Here is a 14687-nt window from a genome sequence, read left to right as displayed (position 1 = left end):
CTGTCGGTTAAGCGTCCGACTTCAGCTCAGGTCATGATCTCGCGGTTTGTGGGTTCGAGCCCCGCGTCGGGCTCTGTGCTGACAGCTCAGAGCCTGAAGCCTGCTTCGGATTCTGTGTCTCCCTCTCTCTCTGCCCCTCCCTAGCTCATGCTCACGCTCTCTCTCTGTGTCAAAAATAAATAAACTTTAAAAAAAAAATTTTTAATAAAAATAAATAAATAAACATTCAAAAAAGTTTTTCAAAATCAGAGGAAACCATCCCCCCAGAAAAAAAAATAGATAAACAATTTTACATATAAGCAAGAATCAGGGGAATCTTGGAGCCCTGGAAACTTCCCCATGGGCTGCAGATTAAGAACTCATGCTGGGGGGGGGGGGGGGGGGGGGAGTGGCGCCTGGGTCTGACTTCTGCTCAGGTCATGATCTCCTGGTTCGAGGAGTTCGAGCCCCGCATCAGGCTCTCAGTGCAGAGCCTGCTTGAGATTCTCCCTCTCTCCTTTCCTCTCTCTGCCCCTGCCCCACTCGTGCTCTCTCTCTCTCAAAATAAATAAGTAAACTTAAAAAGAAGAAGAAGAAGAAGAAGAAGAAGAAGAAGAAGAAGAAGAAAGAACTCATGTGGGGAAGGACAGTAAGACAGCTGCTTGTCCCACCCTTGAGTGTGAGAGTGGGAGATTATGGACCTGAATGGGAAGTGAGGTCCCAACTCCCTCTACTTTGACCAGGTCCCAGGAAGACAGCCTCCTCCCTGCTGGCACACCTGGTCCCCAAGCTCTCAGCAGCCCTTCCTCCCACTGTGGAGCAGCCACTCACCCTGTGAAATTCATTTGGCCCAAAGCTGCTGCCAGAATAAAGCTGAAGACCAGGAGCGTCCACCTGTCCACAGGGGACAGCCCAGGGCCCACGCCTCCTCCAGGGGCCCCCTGCATGCTCCTTCCTTCAGGCGAGCTTCAAGGCCTTTCTTCGTGCGCAGGCATGGCCGAAGCCTCAGGACAGGACAGCACCTAAAGGCCGGCAGGCCCGGCCCGAGAAGGGGCGTTAGGTTCTCTCTGGGGGAGACCCAGCATGTGGCTCCCACACACAGGGCCTTGACAGAGCTAGGGCCACCCCTCCCCACGGCTAGGCAAATCCCCTCCTGGCAAGAGGAAAGAGGAAAAGAGGAAGACGAGGCTCTTGGCTTTCCTTCCTCCCTCGAGGTTTGCTGGGCCAGCCTCTGGTGAACATCAAGTCCTCCTTCTCCGGAGAAAGAGAAGAGTAGCTGGAAGGCCCCAGGAAACCACTCCGTTCCTCCCTCCTCATTTAATTCTTTTCTTTTGCTCTCCTTCTCCCTCCCCATCCGCTCACGCTTCCCCTGGGCCACGTCCTCCTTACACATAAGGGTGTGGACGCCATTGAAAGAACGCCGGGTTGAGTGACAGGGACCATGGGCTCACTTCCTGTCTAAAAGACCTCGGGCAACTGCCCTGATCTCTCTAAGTCTCAGTTTACTCATCAGTAAATGGGGTTAATAATACCTCCCCTCCCTACCTCACAGGGGTTGGGGGGAGTATTAGATGAGACAACGTGGGTGAACGGGCTTGGCAAAGCCTGCAAAATAGAATGTATTATTATTTCCAAGCATTAACTCTTAGTCACAGCTGCATCTTAGGTCAGCACTCCAGTTGCAGTGGGGAGAAGGGGGACAGAAGGGAATAGAGAGGGGAACAAAGGAAATACATATAGCACGAGAAGGAATTCAGTGAAGACTCCCTTTTCTCTATGTTCAGCTGGCCGCCATTATGCCGGCACAGGTAGTGGATTTTCTGCCAGACGTGAAGGTCACTGCCATCATTATAGTCCTCAACAGACAGCAGAGTCAATTTCTCAGTCCTGCTGAAGGCCCACACAGCCCCCTTTATGGGCTGGGAATAGCAGGAATAAAGCGGAGGCCAGCACACAAAGCAGTCATATTGGAAGCAGAGAGTGAAGGATGATGCGTGAATGGTAAATGATGAATCTAACAGAAAATCCACAGGAGGCGGGGGGGGGGGGGGGGAAGGCAGAGACTAAATCCAACAAAGTTGTTCAGCAGAGGACGTCAACAAAAGGCCACTTAACTGTCACCGGCGATTCTCAGAAGCCCCCCTCCCCATCCATACTTTCCCAGAATGGCCAATTAACTGGCCATGTGTGCGGAGAGGGGAGCTCTTTTATTGACAGAATGCCCTGCTCCCACACCCCGCCGGACCTACTCCATTATTTCGTGGTTCAGTTGTTCAGACATGCCAAACTCTCCTAGAACCCTGGCTTTGGGAACTCTCAGACAGAAACATTAACAAAGGGTTTAAGGACCTAGAAAAGAAAGCAATTAGGCTTTCCACCCAAGTAACATTCAGCTTTAGTAGAAACAGGAATAAAAGAACGTCCTAGTAAACAACAGCTCAGGAATTTAAAAGAAAAAAGTGGGATGGTGCTAGGCACCAAAAGTACCCAGCATCTTCTCGCTCAAAAGCATCATTTAAGTCACTAATAATAAGACAACTATCCCTGTATTTGGTTTAGGGGTGGGATGAGAGAGAGAGAGAGAGAGAGAGAGAGAGAGAGAGAGAGAGAGGGAGAGAGAGAGAGAGCAAGCACAAAAGAAAAAGAGAGAGGAAGAGAGAAGAGCACTTCAGAATTCTTGAGAATTTCCAGTAGAACCTTCTGTGATAATGGAAATGTTCCATGTCTGTGCCATCCAATAGGATAGCCACTAGCCACTCGAGATGTGGCCAGTGAGACTAAGGAATTGAATTGTTTATTTTATTTCATTTTAATTAATTTCACTGATTTAAATACCACGGTGGCTGATGGCTATCATATTACACGGCACAGTTCTATGGGAATTCACTAGCCCTAAAGCAGAGCCTTCAATGGCTGGATATGAAGCACAGATACACAGCGGGGCTTGACTTAATACCTAATATTGGCTTCTAACCAAAAAATAATCATTCATCTAATCATTTACTCAATAAGCGTCTACTGCATATCTATAACGTGCCAGGCACTTGCTTACTAGGCATAAAGTATGGGAATAAAACAGAGAACAATACAGACCTGGACCTTAGATTTCTAATGGGGTGAGTAGACAATTAGTTTAAAGAGCATATAAATAATTGTAAAAATATAGCTGGCGTATGTGCTGTAAGGCGAAAATACAATCTACCATGAGGACAGATAACGAGGACTTCGCACGGGCTGAGACAGGGAGAGTTTCCTCAAAGAAGTTTTGTTGGAGGACTTTCACCTCCCGTGAGTGGGTGGTTTAGACACCCAAACAACCCTGCCCCCATGAAACATTTTATCCACTAAAATTCTGGATAAAATGAAATATTTTTAATAACTTTTAAAACACATCACTGAGGGGCGCCTGGGTGGCTCAGTCGGTTAAGCGTCCGACTTTAGCTCAGGTCACGATCTCGTGGTCCGCGAGTTCGAGCCCCGCGTCAGGCTCTGGGCTGATGGCTCAGAGCCTGGAGCCTGCTTCCGATTCTGTGTCTCCCTCTCTCTCTGCCCCTCCCCCGTTCATGCTCTGTCTCTCTCTGTCTCAAAAATAAATAAACGTTAAAACACATCACAGGGGCGCCTGGGTGGCGCAGTCGGTTAAGCGTCCGACTTCAGCCAGGTCACGATCTCGCGGTCCGTGAGTTCGAGCCCCGCGTCGGGCTCTGGGCTGATGGCTCAGAGCCTGGAGCCTGTTTCCGATTCCGTGTCTCCCTCTCTCTCTGCCCCTCCCCCGTTCATGCTCTGTCTCTCTCTGTCCCAAAAATAAATAAACGTTGAAAAAAAAAAATTAAAAAAAAAAAAAAAAACACATCACTGAGTGGGCATGAAAGTAAGAATCTACAGATCCCCAAAAGAAGTAAAAGGCAGACATCAGAGAAGTCAGCAAATTTTCCCCCCGGAAGAGTTCCCTCAACTCCAGAGTTCTTGATCTTCCTCCTGGAAGAACATACCTAGCGTCTATGGCCATGTTCCTTCTGCTTGAAGTATAGCTTTTAAAACTTTCCTTTAGTGATAGTCTCCGTTTTCATTTGTTTGAAATTTTTGTTATCTTGCTTTCATTCTTAAAAGAGTTTAACTGGATATCAATTCCAGGTTGATTATTGCTTTTCTGTCAGCACATTGGAAACATCCTCCCACAGTCTTCTGGCTCCCATTTTTACCGTTAAAAGGTAATTAATTCGTCTATTCACTGTTCCTTAGTAGGTGATCTTTTCCTACCCCGGGTTGCTTTGGAGATCTTCTCGTCTTTGATGTCCTTTAGTTTAACCTTCATGTATTTATTCTTCAGCTATCCCAAATAGATCTAGAGACTCAGTGCGATTCTGGTCAAAAACCCAACCATTTCACCAACTGTCACAAGCTGATAAAAATGGATACCAAAAAGGGGCGCCTGGGTGGCGCAGTCGGTTAAGCGTCCGACTTCAGCCAGGTCACGATCTCGCGGTCCGTGAGTTCGAGCCCCGCGTCGGGCTCTGGGCTAATGGCTCAGAGCCTGGAGCCTGTTTCCGATTCTGTGTCTCCCTCTCTCTCTGCCCCTCCCCCGTTCATGCTCTGTCTCTCTCTGTCCCAAAAATAAATAAACGTTGAAAAAAAAAAATTAAAAAAAAAATGGATACCAAAAACACAAACAAACAAACAAGTAAACATCCTAAGAAGAGTCAAGACGATCCTGAAGAACAGAAGACTTTCTCTGCCAGACAGGAAAACATATTATAAAACTATAGTAATTGAGACAGTATGGTATTGGCACGGAGAGAGCCCAGAAACAAACCGAAGCATATTTGGAAACTTCATTTTTCACAGACTCGGCACGGCAGATTACTGTGAAGCAGACAGACCGTTCAATATGTGTCACTGGGACACTTGTAGGTATAGATGGAAAAACTGGAATTAAATCCCTATTGCACCACATGTAAAAAGCAATTCAAGGTAGATTCAAATACTTACATGTAAAAGGCAAAACTATAACACATTTGGAAGACAACATAGAGAATACCTCCTGACACTGGAATAGGGAATGATTTTTCTAAGTAAGACACAAACGGGAAAAAAAAAAGAACATAAACCTTCCCATAGAGGGAAGGATGGATAAAATCAAGAAAATTAAAATTAAATTAAATTTTAAGAACTTCTGTTCTTAAAACCCTTGACAGAGCAGAACGCTGACTTCAGGGGCACCTGGGTGGCTCAGCTGGTTAAGCATCCAACTCTTTAATGTTTATTTTTGAGAGAGAGAGAGACAGAGACAGAGATAGAGAGACAGAGACAGAGAAAGAGTATGAGGGGAGGAGGGGCAGAGAGAGGCAGACACAGAATCCGAAGCAGGCTCCAGGCTCTGAGCTATCAGCACAGAGCCCGACGCAGGGCTTGAACTCACGAACTGTGAGATCATGATCTGAACCGAAGGGAGGTATTTAACCAGCTGAGCCACCCAGACGCCCCAGGAAGCATCGGATTCTTGATTTCAGCTCAGGTTGTGATCCAGGATCATGGGATCAAGCCCCACCTCAGGCTCCATGCTGAGTGTGGAGCCTGCTTAAAGTTCTCTCTCTCTCTCTCTCTCTCTCTCTGCCTCTTGCCCCAGCTCGCATGCACATGCATGCACTCTCTCTCTCTCTCTCTCAAATTAAAAACAAAAAGAAAAAAAAAAAAAGAAAGCCGACTTCAAACTGAGAGGACCTATTTGCAACACAAAAAACTGGAAGTAAACTATTGATATCCGTGATGTACCAAGAACACCTGTGCATTAACTTTTTTAACAGGCAAAATATATGAACGCCATTTCACAGAAGATGACTCACAAGTGATCTTTTCAAAACATGAAAATTTGCAATAGGAGAAAGCAAATGAAAACTGCACTAAAATTACCGTATCACACCAACCAAATTGGCCAAAATTAAGAAGTCAGTCAATAGCCAGCGTCAGCGAGGATTGGGGCGGGGCGGGGGGGGGGGGGGAGCAGCATTTTTCATTCACTTCTGGTGGAACTTGGATGAAATTCCTTCGCAAAACAGTTGTTTCCTAGTAACGTTGAAACGTTACCGCACACCCTACGCCCTGACAATTCCACTCCCACCTGTGTGGCCTGGAGGAACTCTTGCTCGTGGTTACCAGCTATATGGACAAGACTGATAAATGGGGATGTAGTTAGTTGTGTTCCTATAGGACACAGCAGAGTAGAGGAAATGGACCCGCTATAGCTACATGCATCCAGTGGATGGAACTTGGAACCGTAAAGCTGAGCGAAGGAAGCAAAATCAGAAAACGGACCATATGTTTCCATTTAAAGGCACTCACACACAGGTAACACTAGATTGTTTAGGAATATGTGCACACAGGATAATTGTAAGGAAACGGAAGGAAATTATTAGTACAGATTAGCGGTTTCATCTGGAAGAGAGAAGGGAGTGCCATGAGGGGCACAAGCAGGCTTCTCACAGTGTCAGGGTCTCATTCTTAAACTGAAGTAACGGTATTTTATTTTTAAAAGGCTACGGACGTTTCATACAGGCTTTTGTAGGACATACTTCCCAATAAACTCTATTTCAAAGGAACTATGGGAAAGCTAAATTCTCATTTTGCACAATGAGAAATCAATAGAAAATGCCTAAAACAGAAAAATCAAGAAGTAGCAATATAAGCACCTTACCTAGGTTTATGGATGTGAATGTCAAGTCTAAAAGAATTCAGTATGGTTGTTGCTGGAGAGCAAGATGTGGGAAGGAGGAACGAGGGCTTGGCTGCTTTTTATAAGAAGTCTGATGAAACTATTTGACTCTTTAAACACTGTACCGTATAACCAATTAAAATAAAAGTCAAGTGCAAAATGTGGCATCGCAGAGGCACCCGGGTGGCTCAGTCAGTGGAGGGTCCGACTTCGGCTCAGGTCATGATCTCGCGGTTCGTGAGCTCGAGCCCCCCACATTGGGCTCCACGCTGACAGTGTGGAGCCTGCTTGGGATTCTCTTTCTTCCTCTCTCTTTCTGCCCTTCCCCCACTCACACTTTCACTCTCAAAATAAATAAATAAACTTTTAAAAAATCAAAAATAAGGGGCACCTGGGTGACTCAGTAGGTTAAGCGTCTGACTATTGATCTTGGCTCAGCTCACAATCTCATGGTTTGTGAGTTCGAGCCCCGCAATGGGCTCTGCACTGACAGTTCAGCGCCTGCTTTGCTTGGGATTCTCTCTCTCTCTCTCTCTCTCTCTGCCCTTCCCCCACTCCTGCTCATGCTCTCTCTCTCAAAATAAATACACTTTAAAAAAATAATAAAATAAAATAAAAATAATAAAAACTTAAAAATTAAAAAAGCAGCATTGGATACCTGGAGTGGTCAAATGCACAGAGACAGAAAATAGAAGGGTGGCTTCCAAAGGCTGGTGGGGGCAACGGGGGAAGTATTGTTTCACTGGGGCAGGGTTTCAGTCGGGGAAGATGAAAAAGTTCTGGAAGTCAATGGTACCGACGGTCACACAACAACGTGAATACACTTAATGCTGCGAAACCGTATGCCTAACACGATGACAGTGGTAAATTTCACGTTAGGCCTATTTTACAACACCAAAAACTTAAAGCTCAAAAAAGGGTGGCATTTGAGCTGAGTTAGGTAAAGATACGAAGGAGTTAACCAGCCAAAGCTGGTGGGGAGGTTGCAGGAAATCTGATTCTTGCCCTGAATCCCTCTTCATTAAACGTATTAATTCCCACTTTGGTTGGGGACCTCCCTGAGGGTCTCCAGAGATGGCATGAGGTGCTCCAATATGTACACATAAAACTCCCAAACTAAATTATGTTTGATTTCCAAAAGTCCCCTTTGGGCGTTTAACGGAAATAAATATATCAAGTGGAATCTTAAAACACAGAATAACAGGAGTGTCATCGTTCACATCACAAAAGGATCCTCTGATTAACAAGAGGATTTACCAGTTTCTTAACTATAGCCAGCTCCCCCCGGTACACTCAAAATGTGATTTAATTAACAAAAACCAGGCTTATCCCACCTTCGAGACACATGCCAGACAGGCGCTTTCCAAGGAACTTGAGCGATGAAAATCCAAGAAAACAATAACCCCCTCCCAAAAGGTGGTTAATGCTGCTCTGGAGTTTCCAAATCCACTTCATGGTTCAAAACCCCACACTGGGGCCACCCCCCCCCCCACCCGGGGAAGCTACAGCTGACTCACCACACTTTTAATTTAGCTGATCACGCCTTGTGCCCCCCCCCCCGCCGCCACCATCAAAAACCACATAGATTCTACTTGTTTGCAAGCATCAGTCTAGACATGAAACAATCTCCTTGGGTCATCCTCACCTAGGTGACCCGGGAGCCCTGCGTGCAGCCCAGGCCACTGGCCACGACCTACCTATTGACTGATTCGCTGACTCCCTCGTTCCAGTGAGCACTGCCCAGAGCTTGGGGAACCCACACTTGCCTCCTAGGCCTTCACCCCTGCCTGTGCTATCAGTTCTGCATCCATCCACTCAGAGCTCCCCAACCTTTGCTCTGTTCTGCTCCCCAGTTTTAGTTCCCTGGACCCCATTCCCACCTGCCACAGTCAGAGGCCTCACCTGGTGTCACCCTTAAGAGCAGCCCTCCAATACCAAGGGTCTTGCCTTCTCCTCCCCTGAACCTAGGCCAAGCGGTTGGTGACGGGCTCTTCGGCCGCCCTTTGCCACATGGCTGCCTTCAGTTGGGCACCCAGTTGGCCGCCTCCCAACTGCACTACACCTACTCCCTTCCGCACTGGTCCGGCCACCCACCAAGGGAGCCCAGAGCTCCCCCCCACTCCCCGGCTTCCACCTAGTCTCTGCAGGGCCGAGGGTTTGTCCAGTGACGTGTTCTGGCTCCCAGCCCGCTGTTCTGGCCACCCTGTGGCTGAGGGTCTGGCCACCCGGAACCCAGCTAATGACCACTGTGATGTGCCCAGGACCACAGCCCAAGAGCCTGTCCCCAGGAACACAGAGGGTTGGCAGCCACCACTGAGGAAGTCACTTCCTGCTCTTTGGAGAAAGGGTGCCTACAGGCCAAGGGGTATAGCTACAGCCAGGGCCAGCCCCTTGGACTGGAGAGCCACCTGTACGGCCCTGTGAGGAGCTCAGGAAGTCCTACTGTGTGGAAGAAAGGTGAACATGACCCAAACACTTTCCCTGCCAAGGGGGCGGCAAACTCTTTTGTAGAAAGGGCCCCAAATAAATCATAATAGCTTTGGGGGGACCACAAGTTATGAGAGAGCAAGCGTTCTCACTGAATTGTCTTTTTTACATGTAAAAATATAGAAACCAGTCTTAGCTTTGGGGCTATAGACAAATAGGTAGAGACTAGATTTGGACTGCAGGCTATAGTTTGCCTGCTCCTGGTCTAACGGAAGAGGCAGGCATTCATTTATAAGACTATGAGAAGCCATGACAGAGCTCGAGGGAAATCAGAGACCCGTGTTCGAAGCATTCCCATCAAATCCAATGATCTCCAAAAGTGAGGCATTCGCTCCTACTGGGGGGAAAGGAAGAAATTATTAAGACTTCTGTGTACTTTTATCTCATCCTTTTTATTTCAATTTTTGTTTGTGTTTTGTAAAATACATAGTGAGTACAATGGTATTTGCACAGGATTTCTAGGTAACTACGTATGTTGGGTGTGATATGCTAAATTTTTTTTTTTAATGTTTATTTATTTGAGAGAGAGAGACAGACAGACAGAGCACAAGCCGGGGAGGAACAGAGAGAGAGACCAAGAGACAGAATCCGAAGAACGCTCCAGGCTTCAAGCTGTCATCGCAGAACCCGACACAGGGCTCGAACCCACGAACCGTGAGACCATGGCCTGAGCCGAAGTCGGACGCTTAACCGACTGACCCACGCGAGCACCCCTAAAAAGTTTTCCTTATACGGGTGCAGGATGAAAAACATCTGAAGAATCCTGGCCTGATGATCAGGGACCGATTTATCTCGGTCATGCTTTTGTTTCTGTAAGTGGCTCTCCTTTCACATTATGTTGGATGGCAAAATCTGATTTTTTATTTAAAATGTATTGGGGCGCCTGGGTGGCGCAGTCGGTTAAGCGTCCGACTTCAGCCAGGTCACGATCTCGCGGTCCGTGAGTTCGAGCCCCGCGTCGGGCTCTGGGCTGATGGCTCAGAGCCTGGAGCCTGTTTCCGATTCTGTGTCTCCCTCTCTCTCTGCCCCTCCCCCGTTCATGCTCTGTCTCTCTCTGTCCCAAAAATAAATAAACGTTGAAAAAAAAAAAAATTAAAAAAAAAAAATAATAAAATAAAATAAAATGTATTTAAGTCAATGTGGACAAATATTGAAGAATTTCACTATCCTTGAAATCAGTGTATTATGTGGCCGGGCGGGGGGGGGGTGGGGAGCTATTTTTTGAGCACTGCTATGATCAAGGTTCTCTTTTTGGAACCCGATGTCTGGTGGGGATTTTAATCTTTGCTGTTCCTTTTTGTCACTAAGAGTAAGAACAACCCTCCTCTGGCAGGCCTTTGGGATCAAGAATTTTAAAACTAATGCCGGGTCCGTGTTAACTTCAGGCTCTCTTTGACTGACACCAATTATATACTAACATTCCCCGTGCGTGCGGAATACAGTCTCTTCTACAACAGCAGACTTCTGTGCAGTAATAGAAGGACCGCAAGCGGGCGGCCAGGGGACCGCTTGTCAGTGTAGCTTCTCAGTTTATTTGATTTCACCTAAACAGCCGGGTTCGTGCGTTTTGCCCATATTTTGTAAAAATTAGTGGAAAATGTAAACCAGTGCCCATGATGAAACAATTGAGGTGAACCTGATGCAATTGAGCTAACGACAGAGATTAACATTCTCGCAGGAAATAGCCTCGTCAGACATTTGTTGGATTAACCCAGGTAGCGAGGTATTGATTTGGGCAGAAGAACAAAACTATGAAAGATGTTGTCCAGAGCTGTGAAAGCTCGAAGAGTCTGCCCTACCTTCGAGCTAATACGTTACCGTGCCACAATTTCATGGATGCCAGCGGCAGAAACAAAAATCCCAGGGCTGGAGACACAGACTTTGTCACTCATGGCAATATCGGTCTTTGTGCCAGTTCCGTGGGCCCCCTTTTCCGCAAAGGGGGGGCCAGGTGACACCCTCACGGGGAGTAGGGCAGAATCACAGAAGAGGAACCGCGAGCGAAGGGAACCCGAAACCTTTTATGATTTCAGTTCTTTGAATCTGGCGTGATCCAGGCAGGTAGAAACGTAAGCGATCCGTGGAGAATCGTCTCCCAACCGATGTGTAAAACACCGGGGAAAGGGCCGTGGAAACCGGGTTTAAAACAGAAGGTCTCGGCCTTGGCTGTCCATCAGCATCACCTGGGCAGGTTTTTACAAAACCAATGTCTAGAGATTGTTTTTGGGTTTTTTGTTTTGTTTTTTTTTTAATTTTTTTTAACGTTTATTTATTTTTGAGACAGAGAGAGACAGAGCATGAACGGGGGAGGGGCAGAGAGAGAGGGAGACGCAGGATTGGAAGCAGGCTCCAGGCTCTGAGCCATCAGCCCAGAGTCCCACGCGGGGCTCGAACTTATGGACCGTGAGATCGTGACCTGAGCTGAAGTCGGACGCTTAACCGACTGAGCCACCCAGGCGCCCCTAGAGATTGTTTTAACTGATCTGGGATGGAACCCAGGCATCAGCAGTTTACAGCAGCCCCCGGGTGATTCTGATGTACAGACAGGGTGGAGTCCACCTGTCCGAGAGATTATGAAGTGAGAAGTAATTAGTAATATTCATGTTTAGCTCAGGACCTCACAAACTTTGCTGGGTATATGATATGGGTATATTTACCTGGGACTCATGTGCAACGCAGACTCCGATTCAGTAAGTCAGAGCAAAGCCGGAGATTCTGACAAGCTCCCTGGGATAGCCAGATGTTGGCATTCAACTTTGAGTAGAAAGATCTTGGCTCACTGAGAATATACTTCTCATCATAGTCTGGGTCTCCTGCTAGACTTTCGTACTTTGGGCTTTATGTACAGCTGTGTTCAGGAATTTCTCCTGTATGAAAGGAGAAGAGAGCCTGCTGCTAAACACAGTTCTCGCAATTGGAGTAAGGCCTATCCTTTCTCAGGACCACAGAAATACCCTGGGTGTTGAGATCATGACAAACTGTTTGAAAGATACCTCAGGGGGGTTGAAAAGCAGAGATTTAGAACCCAGGGCCATTAAATCCTAAGCGACCTTACGTTGCCGAACCTTACGTTCCTCACATATTGACGAAGGTAACAGTTAGGGAAGAGTCCACAAATTTGGATCCGAGGGTCAGAGAAATAAAAAGTAAAATCCTGGGGTTGCCTGGCTGGCTCAGCCGATGAGTGTGTGACTCTTGATCTCGGGGCTGTAAATTCGAGGCCCACACTGGGTCTCGACTCTGAGGTCTCCGAGCTGGCATCTATACCCTTCCACCATCCTAAAGCCTTGGCAAGGGAGGAAAACACCCTCCCCAGGGCCAGTGCTATTCGTTACCAGGCCTTCCCCAATCCAGCAATCTGTCTACTATCCAGCTTGATCAAATATCTTTCTGGCTACGCAAGTCCCTCACTTCTTTTCCAGAGCAAATGGAAGGGCCCAGACCTGCCAGGTACTAGGGAGCCTGAGGACACAGAGAAACATGCCTGTTAAATATTGATCCTACTGATGGCCCTAGGCAAGAGGGGGGCGGAGAAAGATCCGGTGCCTTCTGCTTCGACGTGCCTCCTTAACAAGTTAACACCTGTCTGCCACCAGCTGCCTCTGGAAGACTTCTAGAAATACCACGTCACAACAGTGGGATAGGTCCTCCTTCCCTTTCCACTGGGCCTGGCGTCTCTGAGCTCCCTAACAGAGATTTGCCGAAATTGGAGAAGGGCTTTGCTTTCCCTGATCTCTGTGTTTCCCACATCCATCAGAAAAGAACAGTGCCATGGCAATGTACTCAGAGCTGAAGGAGGGAGGCCGCCTCAGCTAAGTGGGGAGACGACGCCGGGCTTCTTTTGGATCAGGTGTGAAACTGACACCACGTGCAGATATTCATTCAATATATCTTTGTGATGCACCAGTATATGCTTCGGTGCTAGGGATCCAAAATAAATAAAACCTTGGCTCTGCCCTTGAGAAAATTACAAGCCTCAAATCTGGGTTAACATTTTCCTAAGGTTAGGCCAAGTTGTTGAAATACTCAAACAGAATGTATCTATTTGCTTGTTGAGAGAAGTGGGCATTTTGTCATCCAGACTTTGAGAGCTAATAGTTAAAGACAGGGCTTGGTGGTTCTGTGGGTTGTCGAATCCCAGGGAAAGGGCATAAAGACCCTGAACAGTGAAAACAGCGTTTCGCGTCCATTCTGGATGTTTCATCATAGTTTGAAAATTACCCCCAAGTTCTCCCTGGATGGCAATCTCGGGTGTGGGTACAAGAGGAGCAGACCCATAGGACCCACGCACAATGCCCCTCCATCTTGGTCGTCATCGGCCAGCAGTGGCAGCCAGGGAGGGAGACCTAGCTCCTGTTTCCTCCCCACATCACTGCAAAACGGGAAACAAAGGTTTGAGGAGCCAGGCAGATGATACAGGGTTGTGAGACCAGAGGCGCCGGAGGAACTCAGTGGATTTTAAAGGTATTCAAATTGCTTCCGAAGCAACAACCTATCGTGCTGCTCTGGAGCATCCGCTTCATCACCTCACTTCCGTAAAACTCTGATTCCTCATCAGTCAAACAGAGATAGTAACAGCCATCCTGCATATGTCACCAGGTGGTTGTGATAATTTAATTATCCAATATCTAGACAAGCATTTTGAAAACTATAAATCTGGGGCGCCTGGGTGGCGCAGTCGGTTAAGCGTCCGACTTCAGCCAGGTCACGATCTCGCGGTCCGTGAGTTCGAGCCCCGCGTCGGGCTCTGGGCTGATGGCTCAGAGCCTGGAGCCTGTTTCCGATTCTGTGTCTCCCTCTCTCTCTGCCCCTCCCCCGTTCATGCTCTGTCTCTCTCTGTCCCAAAAATAAATAAAAACGTGGAAAAAAAAAATTAAAAAAAAAAAAAAAAGAAAACTATAAATCATTACAAGAATGTACAAAATTTAGCCCATATCAAGTCTTTCTTATCTCTGAAGGCTTCATTTATGCTCTCTCCGAGAACTTAGCTAGGCACCTACATTCCAAACTATTCTCCAGAATTCCACTGATTAATATTTGTCGGAAAAAGTCCTCTCTTCCTGCTGCCCTAACTTGTTGAGAGTAGGGCTTATGCAATTGTTAACTCACTGCCCCTGCAGCAAATCAAATCAACAAATATTTACTAGCTGCTGAGCTCGACCTTGTAGGAGATACAAAACACACACACACACACACACACACACACACACACACACACAACTATGAGATTCACTTTTTGGATTAAAGGAGAAAGCTGCCCAGCTGCACCACAGCACCCATACACTGTAGAGGAGGAAAAAACTGCTCTCTGGATGCCCCCAATACACCTGGGGCTTTACCTCAAATACAAGAAACAGCTGGTGTTCATGATTTAGGGCCCGATACAAATAGTAGAGAGAATTTATTTTACAAGCTGTCTGCTTTGGCAAAATTCCAGAAGTCATCAAACAGAAAGATAAGGATGATGATGAGAACAATACAAACGATTCTTCACAGTCGGTCCTACTATAGG

At 47.1% G+C, this 14687-nt stretch overlaps 2 protein-coding genes across 4 annotated transcripts in view; both read right to left on the bottom strand.

The window, feature by feature from the left end:
- CPA5 (carboxypeptidase A5) overlaps window positions 1-3378 on the bottom strand; it is a 31972-nt gene extending 28594 nt beyond the window's left edge. Inside the window, exon 1 of one of the 3 annotated variants that reach the window (XM_045495653.1) lies at window positions 811-3378. In XM_045495653.1, the coding sequence (XP_045351609.1) occupies window positions 811-926 (116 nt within the window). In that variant the 5' untranslated portion in view covers window positions 927-3378. The remainder of the gene's footprint in view (window positions 1-810) is intronic. The other 2 variants (XM_045495651.1, XM_045495650.1) reach the window with 2 other exon arrangements.
- Window positions 3379-11757: 8379 nt separating this feature from the next.
- CPA4 (carboxypeptidase A4) overlaps window positions 11758-14687 on the bottom strand; it is a 28804-nt gene continuing 25874 nt past the window's right edge. The window contains exon 11 of the mRNA XM_045495647.1: window positions 11758-12042. Within this exon, the coding sequence (XP_045351603.1) occupies window positions 12041-12042 (2 nt within the window). The 3' untranslated portion in view covers window positions 11758-12040. The remainder of the gene's footprint in view (window positions 12043-14687) is intronic.

The sequence above is a fragment of the Leopardus geoffroyi genome, chromosome A2, assembly GCF_018350155.1.
Source record: "Leopardus geoffroyi isolate Oge1 chromosome A2, O.geoffroyi_Oge1_pat1.0, whole genome shotgun sequence".
Classification (NCBI taxonomy): domain Eukaryota; kingdom Metazoa; phylum Chordata; class Mammalia; order Carnivora; family Felidae; genus Leopardus; species Leopardus geoffroyi.
Note: the sequence above shows the minus strand (reverse complement) of the source record. Positions and strands in the feature narration are given on the sequence as shown.